Raw genomic sequence first — 21,160 nt, forward strand, 5'->3', positions numbered from 1 at the left:
CCTCTTTAATATTTTTTTGCAAGGCAATGAGGTTAAGTGGCTTGCCCAAGGCCACACAGCTAGGTAATTATCAAGCGTCTGAGAATGGACTTGAACCCAGGTCCTCCTGACTCCAGGGCTAGTGCTTTATCCACTACACCACCTAGCTGCCCCTCCTTTTTAATATTCTTTTTTTTTTTTTTTAGGTTTTTGCAAGGCAAATGGGGTTAAGTGGCTTGCCCAAGGCCACACAGCTGCCCGCCTTTTTAATATTCTTAAAAGTTATTGAAGACCCTTCCAAAGACAGTTTATGTTGACTTTTACCATCAATATTTACTGTATTAGAAATGTAAATGTTTTCGTATTATTATGAAAATAGTTTTGACTTCACAGACCCCAAGAAAGGATTTTAAGAATCCCCAAGACATCCCTGAATTAGTTTGAAAACCAGTGATATAGAGGACAAAATACAGAGGGGAGCTACTAAATGTTCCTGTTCTTTTTACTTTAGATACTTCATCTTTATCTCTTTCATTGTTTCCTCATCCTCTATCCTCCAAGGTTCTATCCTTGGTGCTCTTCTTTTCTTCCTCCTTCCACTCCAACTTTCAGAATTTTCTAAGACTTATTGGGAAAAATCTTTGAACTGGAGTTCATTAATTTAAAAAAATGTCTTAACTAAATTTCCTTATTACTAGTTTCCAATGAAAACCAATGGATTCTATGAATTCATAAAATCTTAGAGATTTTATGATAAATTCTTATTCCAAGAAAGGATCCACAGGTTTTGCCAGACTGACAACAGGGTTCATGACACAAAAAAAGGTTATGAAACCTTTGCCCTAATGAGCAACTTTCTGATCTTAAGTGCCTCCTCTCTTAGGCTGCACCTTGAATTCAAAGCCCCTCACACAGCTCAGATCTGACCTTTGCCTTCATCCCAAACTCAGGAGTTATCTTCTCTTCCCTTGATTTTTAGACTTTCTGTACACTTAATTCTTCTTTTATATAGTAATATCTATTTTTGTTCTTACTTCTCCGATTAGATATAAGTTTTGTGGGAAAAGCCTTTTGTCTTTATATCTCCATGCCCATAGTAGGTGCTTAATGTCTGAAATGAAAGTAGGTGGCTCATAGTGTTCAGTGTTGAAAAGATTAGGGGAAGGGGGGGATGGTGTTAGGAAATTGCTATTGGGCTTACTGATTAATGCTATTAAGTAATAGTTTTTAGTAGACTGGTGGGAGAAGAGAGTGGGTCATGTATAGTGGAATAAAGTAGAGTAGACAACTTTTTTCCCCATTGAACCTATGATTTCATCACTGTCTTCTTCCAGAGCCAGTTATCTTTGACATTATGTGATTTGTCCAGCATCGCACAGCTGATAAGTGGCACTTTCCATGACATGAGAAAGCTGGGAAGGATGACTTTTATTTATTTTTGAAGGATTGGGTAGGCAGAAGTATGTTAATAGGCATATGGGAATTTAAGAGTGAAGGGGTGACTCAGGAAGCAGGGGGGGATGGGATCAAGGTCCAAGGTCTAAAGATTTTAACCAGGTGGATAGGTAGGTGTGTATGTGTGTGTGTTGAGAGAGAGAGAGAGAGAGAGAGAGAGAGAGAGAGAGAGAGAGAGAGAGAGAGAGAGATGTATTTGGGGATTTTAAAGAGGAAAATTTCTACTCTTTCCAGTCCCTTTCTTCTCCTCTCCCCATAATGCCTATTACAATGCTGAGGAGAGGCAAATCTATTCAGCACCAGCCTCTGAGGACAGGGCTAGTAGGTTCAGGATGTGGGGGCAGAGCATTTTTCCATCCATTATTATCTCAGCTTTACTTACCAGAGCCCCAGTCTGTAGGCAGGGTGTAGTTTATTGTCCCCATTTTATCAAGGAGGAAACTGGCATCCCTTTACCATTCCTAACATTAAAAACCTTATTTCAGTTTGTTAATGCTGAGGGCTGTTTCCTGGATAATCACAGGAGGTCAATGTGGCTTATTGAAAAGGTATGCCAGTGGAGGTGGAGTGGGTTTAGGATAATTCAGAGTGAAATTGGGTTCCCTTCCTCCTCCATTAGTGCCCCTGGAAATTAGCTCCTCAATTTGAAGCCAAGTGTAGCTGAAAGAACTGTGAATCAAGCAGACGTCTTTTGTCTCTGCCAGAGGAAGAGGAGGGGGAGGTTGTAATGTCATCATTTTCCTCTCTTCGGCCCTCTGCCCAGCCCTCAGACCTCCTTGAGGTCTTTGTGTGAGGGGAAAGCTTTGTTAAGTGTGGTGCTCGCCTGCTGTGTAAATTGCTATCAGGAATCATTCTCCTTTAGTTCCAAATTGCTTCTGCTTAGGCGGGGCTCCCCTTTCCCAATTTGGAGTGGAGTGTGGTAGCTTTTGTTGTGTTTTCCTGAGCATGGGGAAGAATAGGCTGTTTGACAGGGGAAGATTATAACTGTCAAATGTATCCATCAGCATTCAAACTCAGCCTTGCTTTTCTTGAGATGTAGGTGGGGGAAGAGACTTCTACTGTATGTCAAAAGACTTGGGTCCTTGACCCAGCTCTGCCACTGATTTATTGTGTGATCTAGGAAGGAGGACCAGAGAGATTATCTATCTAGGGGTTAACATAACTTATTTTAAAAACAAGTACATAATTTATAAACTTCTTTTAAAAACGTATTAATAGAGGCAGCTAGGTGGTGCAGTGGATAGAGCACCAACCCAGGAGTCAGGAGGACCTAAGTTCAAATCCAAACTCAATTGTATGACCTTGGGCAAGTCACTCAACCCCATTGCCTTACAAAAAAACAAAAGAAATAATAATTGTATTTCAGTATAATTTGGTTTCTTTTGTAATACTAACCTATTTATGTATATAAAAGCATGATTCTGAGAAATCATAGATTTCTCTAGACTTCCAAAAGGCACAGAGAAGCTTAAGAGCTCCTGTTCTAGTCCAATCCCCCCTTATTTTGCAGATGAGGAAACTGAGGCTAGTGATATTAAATGACTTACCTAAGGTCATACTCATAGAAATGAATGGAGACAGAGCTTGAACTCAGTTCCTCTAGCTCCTTATATGACACCCTTTCTCAATGTATATTATTGACTCTCAGCTTGAAATTTCTATTATGGAGTGTAGTGGTGTAGTGGATAGAGTACTGGGCTTGGAGTCAGGAAGACCTGACACTACCTGGGTGACTCTGGGAAAGTCCCTTCCTCTCTATGCTTAGTTTCCTCATCTGAAAAAAAGAGGGAATTAGATTCAAGGGACTATGATTCTAAGACTTAGGGGATCTTTGGGGTCCTTAATATCTAATATACTAATTCCCTGGATACTGATTTGGCTTCTTGGTTGTAACCCCAACACTTGTATGGTATTTTCCCCTCCATTATCTCTTAGTTTTCTTTTCTGAGAAGAGTCCCCAGAGCCTGGCTGGAGCCGTCCTGACAGGGAATCAGATAAATAGGCATGTGCTCATTAGAGCCCCTGCAGCAAATGGCCGCAGCTGGTACCCTCTGCTCTGGACACAAATATCTTCTATGAATCATGGGTACTGAGAACTACATTAGGGTCATTTAGAGTTGCTTTAATTTTGTGTGTCCTGGATCACTTCGGTCATAATCTGGTGAAGTTGAGAGCCTCCTTATGTTTTTAAATGCATAATAAAATCAAATCCATTGGATGACAAAGGAAACCAATGATAGCAAAATACAGCTTTCAAGATAGTAAAAAACCTAATTTATATATCCCTGCTTAAGAATCCCTGATCTAGTCCAATGTCTTCAAAGTCAGAGGAAGAAATTGAGGCTCTTAGAGATAACGTCTTTCTTCATCCATTTCCTCAGAGTTAATGGAGAGTCCAGGTCTCATCCATTGGATCTTGATTTAAGGCTTATGCTGCTTCCCTCATCTCACTCATTACCTCTAAGCTATTCTAGTCACCTTTCTCATTCATCTGTCAGAATATTTTGATCGGGGAGAAAAGGTTACAAGGTGCTTTTCCATAGTGGGTCAGACTGGGCAATTAACACATGCAGAAGTACATGTCTGTTTTTCCTCTTCCCCCATCTTCAAATCAGGGGCTTCCCTGAGGCTAGTGGCTATCTCTCACATTTTTATCACCCCTTTACAATACACAGTTCCCTACTCAGAGAATATTGTCAACTAAATTCATCAAATGTTATTAAGATGCCTATTGGTTTTAGGGAAGGATTCATTTTGATTTGCCTGGACTTTTGCAATCTGGTTGAAGGGATGGATTTGGGAGCTGCTTAAGGGGGAAATGTCCATGTTGCCCTGTCCCATTCCTGATCCCCTGCATCCCTGGTGCTTCTGAACTGACTCTCCTTTGCCAGAAGTGATCCTAGAGATTGCTATGATGGGATGAGGGGTTGGGGGGGGCAGCCTCCTCTGTCATTATCAGTGGCTTCCAGATGGTCTCAGTGCCTTTAATCCTGGTTAATCAGTCTGGACCCCAGGCTCAGCTGGACAACAGGATTTTTGATGAGCCTGGCCCCAGCTGGGGAAGCCTCAGCACCATGCCTCCAGGGGGGCTGTGGGCAAAGGAAGATCCAGGGGAGGCATGATGGGAATACCATGCTTCTCATCAGAGCTCAATGAGAAACATGTGAACTCTTTGCCTTCAGAAAGTAATCTATGTGCAAATGAGGAATGGGGGTAGAATTTTAGAGACAAGAGAGCCAAAACCTGCTTCCCTCTGTCAGCTTCTGGGATATGAATGACTAGATTATAAAATTCTACATCATAGAACGCAGAGTTAGAATTGCTCTTAATGTATAAACTATTAGATCTGTAAGGGACCTAAGAACATTGATTGTCAGACCTGAAAAGGTCCTTAGAACAGGGAATGTCAGAACAGGAAAGGGTCTTAGAACAGGGAATGTCAGAGCAGGAAAGGATTTAGAACAGGAAATGTCAGAGCTGGAAGAGAACTTAGAAATCATTTAGTTCAACCCTCTCATTTTAAAGAGTGGGAAAAACCTAGATCCAGAGTGCCTGCAGTGATTTCCAGGGAAGTCTCCTGGTTCAAAGCCCAGAGCTCTTTGCATAGTACCACATTCAGAGACAACATTCAAGATATCTCTTTTGATAAATAAATCTACTTGTTTGTCTTTTTTTTAAAATCTCTCTAAGTTTCTTGGTCACAGGTGCTTTAAGTATGTTTTCTGAACTGTGGTCTAGCTCTGTGTTTGGTGACTCAGAAAACCTGGCTTTTGTTTAATCTTAACATTTTACTTGGCCACGTGACTTCTCAGTTTCCTCATTTATATACAGGAAAAGATGTTGGACTAGATGATCTCTAAGGTCCCTTCTACTTCTGAACCCTGACAAGCACAAGATGAGTGAAATCCAACAGGGTCTGTCTGCATTCAGAAATAACACACTTGCCACTGTGAATGAATGAGACTAAAATCAGGTCTTAATTCTATAAGAAAAGGGGAAAATAAGTTAATGGGATTTTTGTTCAAAGTTTTCACAAGAGTGAAGGCAGAGGCCTATGTCCTGAAGCTCAGAGCTCAGCTAGACCTCCCCTGCCTTTTGGGGTAGGTCTGTCCCTGGCCCAGGTGCTGAAGGATGGTGACGCAGCCATGGGCACTGGTGCATCGTTGCAGGGGTGGTTGGTTTTCTAAGTGCCCACTCAGTGGGTCAAAGGCAAAGGTCTTGTCTGTGCCTTCTCCTCTTGAGTCCCGACCACCAAGGATATAGATTCTCCTGCCACAAACAGTCAGTCCACAGCTCTCCTGGAAGGCAAAGAGATAGATGTACTTGGTACCTGCCTTACCTAGCCAGGTCAGTACTAAATGTGTCGGATTTGGGAATGAGAGAGCCAGGAAATAATCATTATAGAACATCTGTGTCATATCACCATTGTGGACTCCTAAATTCTCAGAGTTGTGTGAGTACTCATGCAACTCTCCCTCTTATCAGTTGTGTTACTCAACAAATGATTTCCTCTCTCTGGACTTCAGTTTCCTCTGTAAAATGGTGGATCTGAACTTGCTGCTCTCTGAGGTCCTTTCTATCCCTCAGCTTTAAAATCTTCTGTGATTCTATATATAAAATATAGTTAATATAGTTTCACAAAAGCTAAGATTTCCCTCTTAGAAGCTCTAAACCCTTCATCCCTTGCCAAGATATTGATACCACCCATCCTCTGCCTTGTCCTTGGGAGGAGCCAGACAATCAATTCAGCATCAAAGTCAAGAAAATGACTGAGTTCTCCAGCATATTAATCTTATTGAATCATGTCTGACTCTCAAGACTCTGTGAATCTTACTGTCTATAGGGTTTTCTTGGGAAAGATACAGAAGTGGTTGACCACTTAGTCCCTTCATGGACTAAGACAAAAAGGTTAAGTGACTTGTCCAGGTTCACACAGCTAGCAAGTGTCTGAGGCTGGATTTGAATCCAAGTTTTCCTGGTTCCACAGCCAGCACTCGAATCCACTGAGCTGTCTAGTTGCCTTGTACTGTGTAACTGGGAAAGTTTCAGCCTCTCTGCCTTTGAAAATTAGCCATCAGTTTTCTCGCTCTGGGGATCATGACCATTGACTGGATATCCTCACAAGATTTTAGGGAAAGTCAAATGAAGTTGTAGATGATAAAATGCTTTGAAAAGTATAAACTCTGTAAAAAAAAAAAGAATGTCAGTCCTAGAAGACAAATTAAGACATGGAACATCAGAGCTGGGAATGCTTCAGGAACAAGGAATGTCAGAGTTGGGAGAGACCTTAGAACAGAGAATGTCAGAGTTGGAAGAGACTTGAGAACAGTCAGTTTGTTGAAATCTATGGACCCTTTTTAAGAATAATGTTTTTGGGGAGGCTAGGTGGTGCAGGGGATAGAGCATCAGCCCTGGAATCAGGAGTACCTGAGTTCAAATCTGGCCTCAGACACTTAATAATTGCCTAGCTGTGTGGCCTTGAGCAAGTCACTTAACCCCATTGCCTTGCAAAAAAACCCCTAACCCCCCCAAAAAAAGGAAAATATATAACATTACTGATTTCACTGAAATAAAAATGTAACTTTTTTCTCATCCAAATTTATGGACCCCCTGAAACTTATCTATCCAAGGTCCGTGGATTCCAGTTAAAGAGCCTTGCCTTAAAATACAGAATGTCTGAAATGGGAAGAATCTTAGGTCACCACAATAGCAGGAATTATCTTGTCCCTTTGGGGCTTCCCCTCCTTTCATTTTATTTCTCCCCTCTCCCCAAAAGGAACCTAGATGGAACACAGGCCTCCTACTTACCAGGGGCCCAGGGAGTGAAGCTGCCTCTGCCCAGAGATCTCTTCGTGGATCATAGCTGAAGATCTTGCTCAGGAGACCCCCCACCACATAGATGATGTCATCCAATGCCACAGCTTCTATACATCTCTGGGTGAATGGGGCTGGAGAAAGGAGACTCCACTTGTCTTTCCCAGGATCAAAGCATTGCACCTGAGGGAGGAAGTCAGCAGGGCCAGGGGAAGGAGATGAATTCCGTCAGTGCTAGAAAGTCAGTTGGAGATGAGAGGGTCAGAGCCTCAGCCCTCCCAGTCATATCACCTTTGTCTGTAGAATCAAATGAATAATGCTTTGCAAACCTTAAAACCCTATATAAATTTGAATTATTATTTGTTATTATCATCATTATTAATAATAGCAAATGTAAGCTACAGTGTAATATTACATCCTTGCTTAGAAAACTGGGAAGTGACCTGAGTTCAAATCCAGATCAGACACTAACTGTGTGACCCTGGGCGAGTCTCTAACCCTTTTTGCCTCAGTTCTTCATCTATAAAACGAACTGGAGAAAGAAATGGCAAACCACTCCGTTTTTTTTGAAAGAAAAAAAGAAAACCCCAAATGAAGTTATGAAGAGTCAGACACAACTGAACAATAAAAACACTATTTTAATGCAATTATTTCTTTTGTAATTCTATATATTTCATTTTATTCATTTAAAAGCAAAATTCTGAAAAGGGCCCCATAGAAGTCCATGATAGAAAAAAGTAAGGAATCCCTAGATAGTTGAGATTTTTCAAGCTACAAAGAATAGACGTGAATCCTATCTCTGCCTTTCTCAAATCCATCCCTTTCTCTCCATTCCTTCACTTATTCTGAACTTATCTCTTCTTATTTGGACTATTGCAATAGCCTTCTAATAAGTCACCTTGCCTCCAGTGTCCTTCCTCTTCATCCTATCCCCACTGTAGCTACCAGTCTGACCATGTCCTTATCTTCTGCTTAAAATTGGGCTCTCCCTGCCTATAAAACTGAGCCCAGTTTCCTTGGCCTCTCATTCAAAGTCATCTGCATTCTAGCCTCAGCTTGTCTTTTACTCCCCTGCTTGTTTTCCTGTATAGTGTGCTCTATTCAAATGAAAGCCAAATTAAGGGAAGGAGCTTAGAAAAGTGGAAAGAGCCCTGGCCACTGGAGGCAAAGGACCTGAATTCGAATCCTACCTTTGACACTTAAGGCCTGTGTGACCTAGGGCAAGAAGAGGCTCATTTACCATATTTACCCATGCATAAGATGCACTTTAATTTTGGGGCCCAAAATTTGAAAAAATTTATTTAAAGTTATTGAACCCAAGTTTTATTCATCATGAAATTTAAGGACCTTCTGCTCATAGCTTTCAGGCATCTTTTTTTCACCAGCAATTCTTTTTGCCTCAGCAAGGTTCAACAACCATCTCTGTGGACACAGATTTCACTTGCCCTTCGCTCTTTAATCCGTCTCTTCAATTCCCTCTCTATATCAGGCCATTTGGCTGACTTGCCTCTCATGGCCTATTTCTGCCGCAGCGTTTTCAGTTGGATTTCTTCTTCCCATAGCCAGTCTCAGATTGTTTTCTCATTTGGAGGATGACCAAACTGATGGTCAGCAGCATGATTTCCCTTCACTTGAATTCAGCACTGGATGAAAATCCTTTCTGAGCCATTTCTGGGCAGAACATGACAAAAACATAACCTAATATATAAGTAACAAATTTGAAGCAATGAGCGCAAAGACAAGCGCAAAAAAGTGGGAAATGCAAAGTAAAAAATCTACAGCCACTGTATAAGAAGCAACCTGTTTTCAGACCCCACATTTTTCACAAAGTGTGCATCTTATATATGGGGAAATATGGTGATTTCTCCTGTACTGTTTTGTCTTTGTATAAAGTGAGGGATTTGACTAGATGACCTCTGAAACCCCCTTGAATCTTATAACCACTTTTTTTCCTTCTCTATGAATACTTTGCTTTTTTTATCTGGGTGCCTCTGCTCAAGTTAACCCCAACTCATTCAGATCCCTTCCCCATTTCCAACAGTTCCCCTTCCTTCTCCTGCCACCTCAGATTGGATGGAAGGGTCTTGAAGGTAGGGACTGTTTTTGGTCTTTGTATTCATACTGCCTTGCACATCCATCATTGGATTGGAGTAAAAACTTTATTCTTCAGACCAACTTGGGTGCTACCTTCTTCAGAAAGCAAAAACATTATTTCCTTTCCATTTCATGATATTTTATTCCTCTCATGGTTTTTGGGGGTGGGGAGAGGTAATTAGGGTTAAGTCCTTTGCCCAGGGTCACACTGCTAAATGTCTGAGACAGGATCTTTTTTTTTTTGCAAGGCAATGGGTTTAGGTGACTTGCCCATAGTCACACAGCTAAGCAAGTATTAAGTTTCTGAGACTAGATCTTGACTGAGATCCTCCTGACTCCAGGGCTAGTTGCTCTATCCACTGCCCTACCTAGCTGTTTTATTTTTAACTCTCAGTAATGTGTGCATAGCCTTCATAATGAACATGGAACTTCCCAAGGGCAAGAAATGGGTCTTATCCAGGTCTGTCTCTCTCAGCATCTGAGGCATATAAATGTTTAAAAATGTTAACTTTGGATCTGTTTAGTCAAATTGAACCAAGAGCCGTCAGACTAGACTAAGTGCAAGGCCCTTGTATTTGATTAGGAAGGAAAAGGATGATTCTACATAAAACCAGAGATCTCAAATCACCTGTTAATAGACAGCAGTCCCTCTGGGCAAAAGAGGCTCCCGAGGAAAGTTGTCATCTCCCTTGTCTCCACCCTCCCATTTCCCCACACCCACTCCTTTCCTTGGCTCACCTTGTCTGTATTGGCACTGTTGTCCACAGCACCTCCAATCACATAGAGCTTATTGCAGCAAGGAACCACAGCTGCTGAGCTCACAGCCTCCAGGAGCGGAGTTATGGGGGTCCAGGTGTTGGAGAAGGGGTCATAACACTCCACACTCCCCAGGCGGCAGACACCGTCAAAGCCTCCCACAGCATAGAGCTGGGAAACGGAGGAGGAGTCCCAGAGGACCAAGTGATCAGTGAGGATTTCCTGCAATGATTTTCCACTGCCCACAAGATCATGTCCAAATTCCTGAACTCTGATTTCAGGCTTTCTAACTTACCTGATCTCAGTCCACCTCTACAGCCAGATCTCTCAACACTTCCCTAGTCTGTGAAGCCTCTGCTCTGGTCAGTTAATCTTTTTCCTGGATCTCCCCTCCTTCCTTCCCTTCCCTTTCCTTCCATGCCCTCCTCCTTTCTCTCTACCCACTTAATGTTATCTGCTCTTTAAGGTCTGGGTCAAATCCCTCATCCTCTAGGAAATCCTTCCTCACCACTTCAGCCAGTTATCAGAAATCTTAAGTGCTTCCAACCAAGTCATGGATCTTTATGAGGTGATCTTGGCTTAATGGAAGGAATGTGCACTTAAAGTTCAAAGTCCTGAATTCAAGTCCTTCTCTTAGCAAAATCGTAACTTTGGACAAGTCTTACCTTCTTTGGGACTCAGTTTTCTTTTCTGTAAAATAAGGAGGGAGTTAAAGTCTCTTGTGTTTGTAAAGGTCTGTGAGTTGCCAATGTATTTTTCAGAATGGTGACAATCTCTTTCTGAAGTAATGGGAAATTTGTGTATTTTCTTTTCTTTCCCTTGTGGGTTTCTCTTTTTTTGTTGGGGGGGGGTGGGTGGTAAGGGGAAGATGGTAAATAGGTAAGGATGAGGTAGAAATTGGAGCAGGGTGCCACATCATTGGAGGATTATTGATGGGATGTTTTTTTTTTTTTAGGTTTTTGCAAGGCAAATGGGGTTAAGTGGCTTGCCCAAGGCTACACAGCTAGGTAATTATTAAGTGTCTGAGACTGGATTTGAACCCAGGTCCTCCTGACTCCAAGGCCAGTGCTTTATCCACTATGCCACCTAGCTGCCCCCAACTGATGGGATTTTAAAAAAAGGAACTGGGAATTGTAGACTCAATCAGTGACCTTTATCAAGCATCAGTTCCAAATACACATGGCACGGTTCTAGAACTATTACCTAGAAATTTTTGTCCTGAGTGTAAGCAGTTTGACAAGATCTTAATTCAGTTGTTTGAGGGTGTTTTTTGGTTGGGGGGGCTGTGGACACCCTAAAATACTGTGAGGCTGTTATTGAAGAAAATGGCAAAGGGTGGGTGAGGAGGAGCTTATCTGATGGGAGGCTGCCAGGGAGTTCCCTTGATAGTTTCCTAATTTAACTAATTTTATAAACTATGTGCTAAACTCAGATGTCTCTAACTGCTAAAGGACTGCAAGTGGTATCAGGACCCTGGGACAAAGTCCCAAACACCCTACCCTGGTTATGGTTCTGTTGAAGATACCAATTTCATGTGGACCTAGAAAGGAAGGAAATATAACTCCAGAGAACATCTTGGGAAGTTTTAGTCCATTTAGTTTGGAACTGGGTAGATTCTGGCCCTTTATTCTAATGACCTCACAATTACAAATCTGTATATTCCTTTTCCTTTATAAATCAACCTTAGAAATGAGCCATCTCTGCTGCATGGAGATGGGGGCCAGAAGTGGGAGCAGGAGCAGATGGCAGACAAGGGCAGCTTTGGAGGCAGCAACAGAAAGGGGAAAATAATTAGGGATAGGTTATATATGCAAATTCTAAAGATCTGGGACCTCTTCATCCAAAGTCAGTTTTTGTCTGTTTTTATGTATCTTATTTGTGCTTCTATAGATGCATGTCGTCTCTCCTTATTAAACTTTAAGTCCTCGGGGGACACAGACTCTTTAGATGACCCTAAAGATCAGGGAGAAAGTATTTAAGAAGTGCTAACTGAGCTAAGTTCTTTTTACAAATATCATATTTGATTAGTCAGTCTACTCCCCTGGCCTTAGGGATACCTGTTATGTCTCTGTCACATTATTGCTGGCCTTACACATCCCTAGAACTGTGGGACTCTGGACTTTGAGTCTTCTGGACAAGTCCAACCTTGGGATGAAAGTTTCTAGGGGGCAACTGTGGGAAGCTAGGAGACTCAAGAGAGTTGTGACCCAGATGGTGGGGCCCACCTACCCGCCCTTGCAAGACTGCCATCTTGTGCCTCCACCTGCCCTCATTCAGGGAGGCTGCTCTGACCCAAGTCTGCAGCTGAAACTGGAACATCCAGAAGTCACGGCTGTGAATATGGCCACCTGAGGAAAGTGAACCATAGAATGTCAGAGACAGAAAAGACCTTAGAATATAGAACAGAGAATAGTTGACCTGGAAGGGACCTTAGAACAGAAAATATATAATGTTGACAATGGAAGAGATCTTAAAAAAATGTCAGCTGTTGGGGTGGCTAAGTGGCACAGTGAATAGAGTACCAGCCCTGAAGTCAGGACCTGAGTTCAAATCCAACCTGAGACACTTAATAATTACCTAGCTGTGTGGTCTTAAGCAAGCCACTTAACCCCACTGCCTTGCAAAAACCTTAGAAAAATAAATGTCAGTTGCAAAGGAACTCCTATCTTAGAGTGGTAGAGCAGGATGTGGAGAGATAAGACCATCTAGTTTAACCTCATCATTTTAGAGATGGAGTAATTTAAGGTCAGGTAACAAAAGGGAATTGCTTAGTTCAGGGATGGGTAACCTTTCTTCTGCCAAGGGCCAAAACTGAAAAATTAACCTGCTATAGTCTGTCAAACATTTAACTAATTCACTCCTAAAAAACTCCTAGATTTATTGAATTTTGAATTCCACTTGTAGTTGCCAGTCCAAATGATTTTGTTGGTAGACTAGAAGTTTTCTGCCCCTGCTATATAGACTATGTGGACCTACTATATAGACTAAATGGCATAGTTCCCCTTTTGGATCTAGTCATTGACTTCCTACATAACATAGGTAAATCTCATCTCTTTTCTGGACCTCAGTCTACTTATCTGTAAATTGGGGAATTAGCCTCTATGTTTTCCAGGCTCCTTTTTTAAAATCTTAATTACACATTCTGGATGGGAAGAATGAAGGCTAGTAGTGGAGCAGGAGAGGATGACATTACTTCACACTCTGTCCTTGGTAGAAAGGAGAACCTGGAAGAAGCCAATTCAAGTAGGCCCTCACCTGAGAGGTAGACATCATTCTTCATGGCACACATGGCAAACTCAGACTTGGTACAGCCAGGAACACTAGGTAGCGACTTCCATTGGCAGCTCCGTGGATGATAGGCACTAGCAAAGGGGAGTGTCAGGAGCCCTGTCCTGTCACAGCCACCAACCATCACGATCACTTCGGCCAGATCCATAAACCTAACACCAGGGGGAAGGGAGGGATGGAGGCAGCCAGCTGCCCTTCTCTGGACTACCCAATAAGAGACCATGAATTCCATTAATTTCTCAGGTTGCTGACTGACCCCCTTCCCCTCCACCATTAATCCCATCCATTGACAACTGACCTGCATGCATCCCCCTCAGGAATGATCACTAATCCCATTTACCTACTTGAGGATGGACCCCATCAGAGACCCTCTGATCTCTGAATATTAATTCCATTGACCTTCATTCTACTGATTTCTCCATCATTTAATGATGACTAATCTATCTGATCTCTAAGTCACTGACCTCCATCCCACTGACCACTGATCATTTAGACTACTATCTACTGAATACTCTGATCTCTAAGGGACTGACCTTTTAGATCATTGACCATCGATATTGCTGAGCTCCAAAATTTTTTTAAATGAATATTAAAATTTGTCTTTACATGTAATTGGAAAAAATAAAATGCTACTTTAAAAAGTCATGCTGGATACCACACTATCACCATTCCCCATCCAAACTTTCCCCCTTCCTCCACAGACCCCTAACCACTATTCTGATGACCCTGATTCCATCTGGTTCCACTGACTAATCAACTACCCTCCTAATTTTCATTGATATCAGTTTCACTGATACATCTGTTGATTTTATGCCATCCCAGGGTTCCCCAGGGCAAGAGCCTTGTGTCCCCCCAGAACTCCCTTTGGTTCTGGGGGGACTGGAGGACCCCTTACCTTCTGGGGGTTGTTCTCCATGAGCTGCCCTCCCTCCCGAGGATGAAGCACTGGCGGGCCTCCAGCAGAAATGGGTAGCACTCCCGACTAGCCTGAACCATCTCATCAGCCTCTACTTTCTCCAGGAAGTAGTCTGGGGCCAGAAGGGGAAGCCGAACCTGCTCCAACAGGCAGGACAGCTGTCTTTGTCTGGCAGAAGGATCATGGCGCACCCAGCGCATGGCAGCCTCAAACACAGCCTCCTCTCTAGCAACCACAAGATTGTCATCAGCCAGCAGCTCAGTCACCTGGGCCAACTCCAGCTCCAGGAACTCAGGTTGGATGGAGACTTCTGGAAATGCCTGGCATACTACCCGGTGGCTCCCCTCTGCCAGTGAGGACAAGGAGAATGTCTGAGCCAACTTGAGAAAAGCCAGGCAATTTTGTGGTCCAAGCTGACCCTCTAGGAAGTTAGCACAGGCCTCTCGAAGTGGAATCACCCCCAGCAGGTCAGACAGGGCCAGCAGAGCAGCTGCATCCTCCTCCAATAGCCTCACATCATCCCCATAGAGGTGGTCCAAGAGCAGGCCCAGGACTCCTGGGGAGACCTGAGGGAGGGACACCATATCCTTCTGATGCCCGACACCGGCAAATAGGGCCTGGAAGTAGGTGCTACCATCTGACAAGGCTGCCTGGTGACAAGGAAAGTCACAGTTGCCAGTCTGCAGGACCATGTCCGCTAGGGAACCTCGGAGCTGGGACACACTGAGTACCTGCTGGATGTGCTGGACATTATCACAGCTAACAGAGGGCACATCATGGGTTGGATGGTCTGAATAAGACTCTGCTTCCTTATTGGTGGGGCTCTCAGGCATCCTGTTTTATTAAAAATAAACAAATGAGAAATGACTTTTCTCCTCAATATTTCAAAGATTTTAAGGAGGGAGGGCAAAGGAGAGGAAGTGGGTTGTAACCCCATCATTCAGGGTCTAGTCCAAGACCGCCTATCTTGACTACTTGAGTACTTATTTGCAGAGCGGGATCATATACCTCAATTCAACCCAAGCCAAGAAACGTTAATGCCTATTTTATTTTTAGTTTTATTTAGTTTATTTTTATTTTTAGTTTTGTTGCAAGGCAATGGAGTTAAGTGGCTTGGTCAAGGCCACATAGCTAGGTAATTATTAAGTGCCTGAGGCTGGATTTGAACTCAGGTACTCCGGGGGCGGCTAGGTGGCACAGTGGATAGAGCACCAGCCTTGGAGTCAGGAGTACCTGGGTTCAAATCCAACCTTAGACACTTAATAATTACCTAGCCGTGTGGCCTTGGGGAAGCCACTTAACTCCATTGCCTTGAAAAAATCTAAAAAAAAAAACCAAAAAAAAAACCGAACTCAGGTACTCCTGCCTCCAGGGCTGTTGCTCTATCCACTATGCTATCTAGCCATCCCTAATGCCTATTTTGCAGAGGGCTGATATAGGACAGAGAGGAGATTTTTGTTTAGATGTTGGAACAAATAAAAATACTCATTCTAAGCCTGTTCTTCACTAACATAGCTTTTACCCTCATTGCCTCTCATTTGGATTATTGCTTCTCAGCTTCCAGTCTCTTTCTTTTTCAAATCTGTCCTCCAAAGAATTGTCAAATTTATATTATGAAAACAGGGGTCTGATGACAACACTGCCCTACTCAAAAATTTTCAGTGATCCTAGAAAAAAATGCAAAATCCTCAGGTTGGCCCTTGGGACTCTCTACCACCTGGTTTCTACTTCCTTCTCCAGTCTTATGCCATATTTCTCCCTTCAAACCTTTTCCATTCCACTCAAAATTGTCCTACATAGCCCTCTGGCCCTTTCACAGGCTGCCACCATTTTGGACTGCACACCTTCCCTCTCTTTATCCACTGAAAAGATTCTTGTCTTCTCTCAAAACAGCCTAGGTGAAACCTTCTATGTGAGGTCCTTTCTGATTCATCACAGCAGAGTGCTTGGCACTATTATGTTTATTGACTGACAACTCCTCAGTTATTAGCATTATCTCAAATCCTTCAACTTCTGTGGTATGGTTTCTAATCATCTCCTATATTAATAGAGGGTTTGGCCCTTTCTTGATCTTGCATGGGGCAGCTAGGTGGCACCATAGTCAGAAAGACAAATCTTCTCAACCTTAAATTTGACCTCAGACACCTACTATAACTTTGTGACCCTGGGCATGTCACTTAACCCTGTTTGCTTCAGTTTTCTCATCAGTAAAATGGAGAAGGGAATGGCAAACCATTCCAAATGGGGTCACAAAAATTTGGTCATGACTGAAATAACTCAACAAGAAAGATCTTGCATGGTCATCCATGTACTCTCTATTTCATAGAACTTCCATGAGGAAAGTTAAAACATATGCAAATGAGTTATTTTTATTGTAAGATGACCTGATACAGTGGAAAAAGAAATGAACTAAGAGTGAAGAAATCTGATCTCAGGTCTGTCATTTACCAGCATATGACTTTGGGAAAGTTATTTCCTTTCTGTAGGATTTCATTTTCCTCACCTGTCAAATGGAAAGAGGGCATCATTTCCTAGACCTAAAGTATCCTGTGGCTTAGTAAAATATCTAAGTCTTGGACTACTCTCTTTGCAGTCTCAGTTGGAATGTGGTGGGGAAGGGGATAGAATGTGCAAGGAGGAAAAAGAAAGAAGAGTCTGTCTATGTTCAAGTCATGCTCTTTGGACCTCAGTTTCTTTACCTGCAAAAATACCGGTTCAGGAATGGAATGGAAGGATCAGAGCCAGAATCAGTTTAGAGCAGCTGTCACACCCATCTCCTGGAACTTGACTATCCACTGAGGTGGGTTATTCCTGATGTTTCTTGGTCTATGAACTGATCCCTCAAGGTGTCTTGGATCACTGAGTGGGATCAGCCACCACAGCCAATCATTCCCCCTTCTTTCCTAGATCTTTAACTCTGTCCTGACCCTTCCAAGCATCCATTCTCCTCTGTTCTTCCTTTCCTCTCTTTTATTGTTCAACACCCTTTCATACTAGAGCCCTTCTTTTGTACATTCCTTCAAATTTGTGTTGCTCACTGAAATCTGCCATCTTCCTAAAGATACCATCTTTCCTGGCATCTTCTCTAAAGCTTTTGGCTTCTTTCTAATGTTTATAATGTTTTCTGACATACAGCAGGCATCCCTTACTCCAGTTCCACTTTCAGACTTCCCATACCCCTTGTTATTACACAACAACGCAGCTCCTCTCAGGTTCACTCAGTCTGAGACTCAGTCTGGGTCCTTGTGGCTCTTACCCACAGACCTCCAGTGCAATCTCCAACCTTCCTAATAAGTTCATCATCTGGTTCACAGTCTTTTTTTTTTTTTTTTTTTATTAATCTTAACTTCCTTTATATGCACTCCTCCTCTCCATCTCCCTTTTTGAAGTTTCCTCAACTTGAATGATTGCTGTCTTCTGGCTTCCTTAGCACAGGGGTGGCACCACAGGACTCAAGGCGTAGAACTAATTCAAACCCTTCATTTTAGAGGAGAAAACTGAAGATCAGAGAGCTTAAGTAACAGGTTGTAGAGAGGGTCAATGTCAAAAAATGAAATTTGAACTTAAGGCTCTTAATTTTATCTACTATGCCATTCTGTCACTGTCATTATACTTGAACACTGCCTTAGGGTTATGAGAGGAGGGAGAAGGCTACCCAGACAGCATCTCAACTGCCCTTCTCTCTCTCCAGATCACCCAAACCAGAGTTCCATCCAAGATCAGCCAAGATCTCTCAAGCTCATGGCTGGGGCTAGGAAGGGCTTGGCCTCTGTCGAAGAAGATTCTGAGGGGAGACTCTGAGGCCATTTCATTCCATTTCCTTCCTAGTTCAGGAATCTTAAACTACTTGGGTACCATTCCTAACAGATTGCTTATAGCCTTCTGAAGCTGATCAAAAAGGCAGCAGGACATAGTGGATAGGACACTGGGTATTGGAGTCAGGTTCAAGATTTGCCTCAGACACCATGGTCTGTGCGACTATGGTCAAGTAACTTTGCCTCAGTTTCTTATCTGTAAAATAACATTGGATTCAAAATTCTCCAAAATAGCATTCCCAGCTTTAAATTTATGATCTTACAGTGAATTGTGGGTCAGTTCTAAGTGTTACAAAGACATAAAAATTTAACATTAGTAACTTCCTCCCCAATGTTTCTAAGGGCCAAGTAGAAAAAAATCTCCTCTCTGTCCTATTTCAGCCCTCTGCAAATTCTTGAAGACAATGATCCTATCTCCCAAGGATTTTCTTCCCATGGCTTTAGGTACACTTGGCAAATCAACTGACATCCTATGATCATCTTCTATCCCCTTCTCATCTTGAAAGTTTACCTTCCTCTGGATGCCTCCAGCTTGTCACTGAAGACAAATGGCAACGTACTAATGCTGGGACAACAAGCCTTTCTTAAGGATTTACTTTGTATCCTGAAATACTGTACAAGGTGACTGGACGGGATCTGAGATTTAGAGCTGGAAGGGGCCTTAGAGAGATCTAGCCGCTCATGGTCACAGATCCAGAAAGAACCAAGAAGCTGACAGGCAGGGGCTGACAGCTTCAAAAGTATCAGGGCTGGCCTTGGGACTTGTTCCTTCTTTAAGGCTAGGTCAGAACCCTGCCCTGTAGGGATAGACACCTGCCCAGAAACATGGGCTCCTGGGGAGCACATAAACACACAAATGCAGACAGATACACAGACACGCAGAGACACACAGACACACAGCACAGACATGGAGACACAAACACAGACACAGAGACATACAAACATGGACACACACAGACACAGGCACATAGACGGACGCACACAAGCATGCACAGACAGACACAGACACATGGAGACACAAACACACAGATAGATACAGACACAAGAGACACATAGGCACAGACACACAAACACAGAGACAGAGACAGAGACACACAAACAGACAGACACACAGACACAAACACCAGACACGGAGACATACACACAGGCACAGACACAAGAAACACAGACACACACACAGACATGGACACATGGAGACACACACATGCACAGACATAGACACAGGCACACGGAGACACACACACACACACAAACATGCACACAGACCCAGACTCAGGCATAGACAGACATCATCACAGACACACAGACACACTCACCCGTCCCGGGCAGCCTCAGCCCCGCCCCGGACCTACCTGGAGTTCACCTGGTTGGTCTCTGGGCGCGCCACCTGCTCGGTCCCACCTCTGGCCCGCCCAGCCGTCCCCCCGCCCCGCGCTCCTGCCTTCTCCGACTCGGACTGACAGTGAGGGCAGGACAAAGCCTCCGCCTCGAGGGGGAGGGGAAAAGGAGAGAAGTCTGGGGAGGGGAGGGGAAAAGAGGGCCGGGCCGGGGGGGCCCCGAGCTTTTGTTGCCTTCTGGCAACCTGAAGGGGCTGGTGGGAGCCGGCGTGCTCGTGGCTGTGCTTGTTCCTGCGCTTCCCCTCCCTCAGGGTGGCATTCTGTGGCCGTGAGCCTGTAGCTCCGGGCGGACCCAGATCGCGGACCGCAGTGGGCATGGTTGCGTCTGGCCCAGGTCCTAGGTGTGTGCCGGAGGACGTGCGTTTATTAAACACCTACTGAATTCTAGATACTGAAAGGGGTCCAAATAAAGGACGAAAGACAGCCAGTCTCTCTTCCTAAGGAGCCTACTCTAAAGGGAGAGACAAACAGTTGGGTACAAACAAGATACATTGGGGGTGGTCTCTGAGGGAAAGACCCTCCGATTAAAGGAGGACGGGGAAAGGCTAGGATGGGGTTTTAGGATTTTAGCTGGGATTTGAAGAAGACCAGGGGGAGGGATTCAAGTACTGGAGAGCGTTCCAGGCTTTGAGAAAAACCAGTGAAAACGTACTGAGGAGAGAGATGGGGTGTCGTGTTCTAGGAAGAGCCAGGAGGAGAGTGGCATTGAATGGTAGAGGGGTGAACAAAGAGTGTCACCGAAGAGAAAGGGGTGTGATCCATCAAAAGCCAGGAAAAGTAGGTTATGAAGGACTTTGAATGTCAAGGAATGGATTTTATATCTGATACCGGCAGTTATAAACATATTGTAGTATATTGAATGGTTGTGTGTGTGTGTGTGTGTGTGTGTGTGTATTCGTATGTGTATATCTATGTGTATCTATATTTGTATGTGTATATTTTAGTTTGTGTAACTATGTCTCTGTGTGTGAATCTGTCTGTGTCTCTAGGCAGCTGGGTAGCACAAGGGATGGAATGCTGATCCGGGAATAAGGAAGACTTGAGTTCATATCTAGCCTACAATATTTACTAGCTGTGTGACTGAGCAACTTATTTAGCCTCTACCTGTTTCTCTCTCTTCTATTTTGTTTGTACATACTTGTGGAATACTGTTTGTTCTTCTATTTTGACTGAGGAGAGTAAGGATGCTGACCAGTTCCAAGTCTTCCTCTGGGGCACAGCTGTGAGGACAAAGCTGGAACTCCCCATACAACACCCAACCCCAGAACCCTGATCTAATCCTGGGAGAGTAGGGGAGGCTGGGGAAGGGAGGGAGGGAAAAAAGTAGGACCTTTTGAGATAGAAGAATGGAGAACCCTCTCAGTGCTGTGGAAAGAGCCCTGACACAGAGAGATGCCATGCTCTGGTGTACATCCTATGTGAACCCTGGATAAGTCCAGTTACTTTTTGAACCTCAGTTTCCTCCCCTGTAAAATAAGGAGGGGGTGGTCTTTGAGGTCCCTTCTGGGTTCTAAATCTTATGATTTTAAGGAAAATATGATCCTTGGTTTTTGAAATAAAGCATTAGATGACATCAAAGTTCTTCCTAGATGAGGAAACTGAAGTACCAGAAAGGTGAATGACTAGCTCAAGGTTACACAGCTAGT

At 43.4% G+C, this 21,160-nt stretch overlaps 1 protein-coding gene across 1 annotated transcript; it reads right to left on the reverse strand.

Moving 5' to 3' along the window:
- Positions 1-5,245: 5,245 nt before the first annotated feature.
- KLHL35 (kelch like family member 35) lies at positions 5,246-15,384 on the reverse strand. Its single transcript, XM_074216888.1, has 6 exons — positions 14,282-15,384; positions 13,354-13,538; positions 12,328-12,446; positions 10,081-10,269; positions 7,243-7,431; positions 5,246-5,732 (listed from the first exon to the last, which is right to left on the reverse strand). Exons 1-6 carry the CDS (start codon positions 15,133-15,135, stop codon positions 5,508-5,510), a joined length of 1,761 nt encoding a protein of 586 aa, XP_074072989.1. The 5' UTR covers positions 15,136-15,384; the 3' UTR covers positions 5,246-5,507.
- Positions 15,385-21,160: the final 5,776 nt, after the last annotated feature.

The sequence above is a fragment of the Macrotis lagotis genome, chromosome 1 (genome assembly GCF_037893015.1).
Source record: "Macrotis lagotis isolate mMagLag1 chromosome 1, bilby.v1.9.chrom.fasta, whole genome shotgun sequence".
Taxonomy (NCBI): Eukaryota; Metazoa; Chordata; class Mammalia; order Peramelemorphia; family Peramelidae; genus Macrotis; species Macrotis lagotis.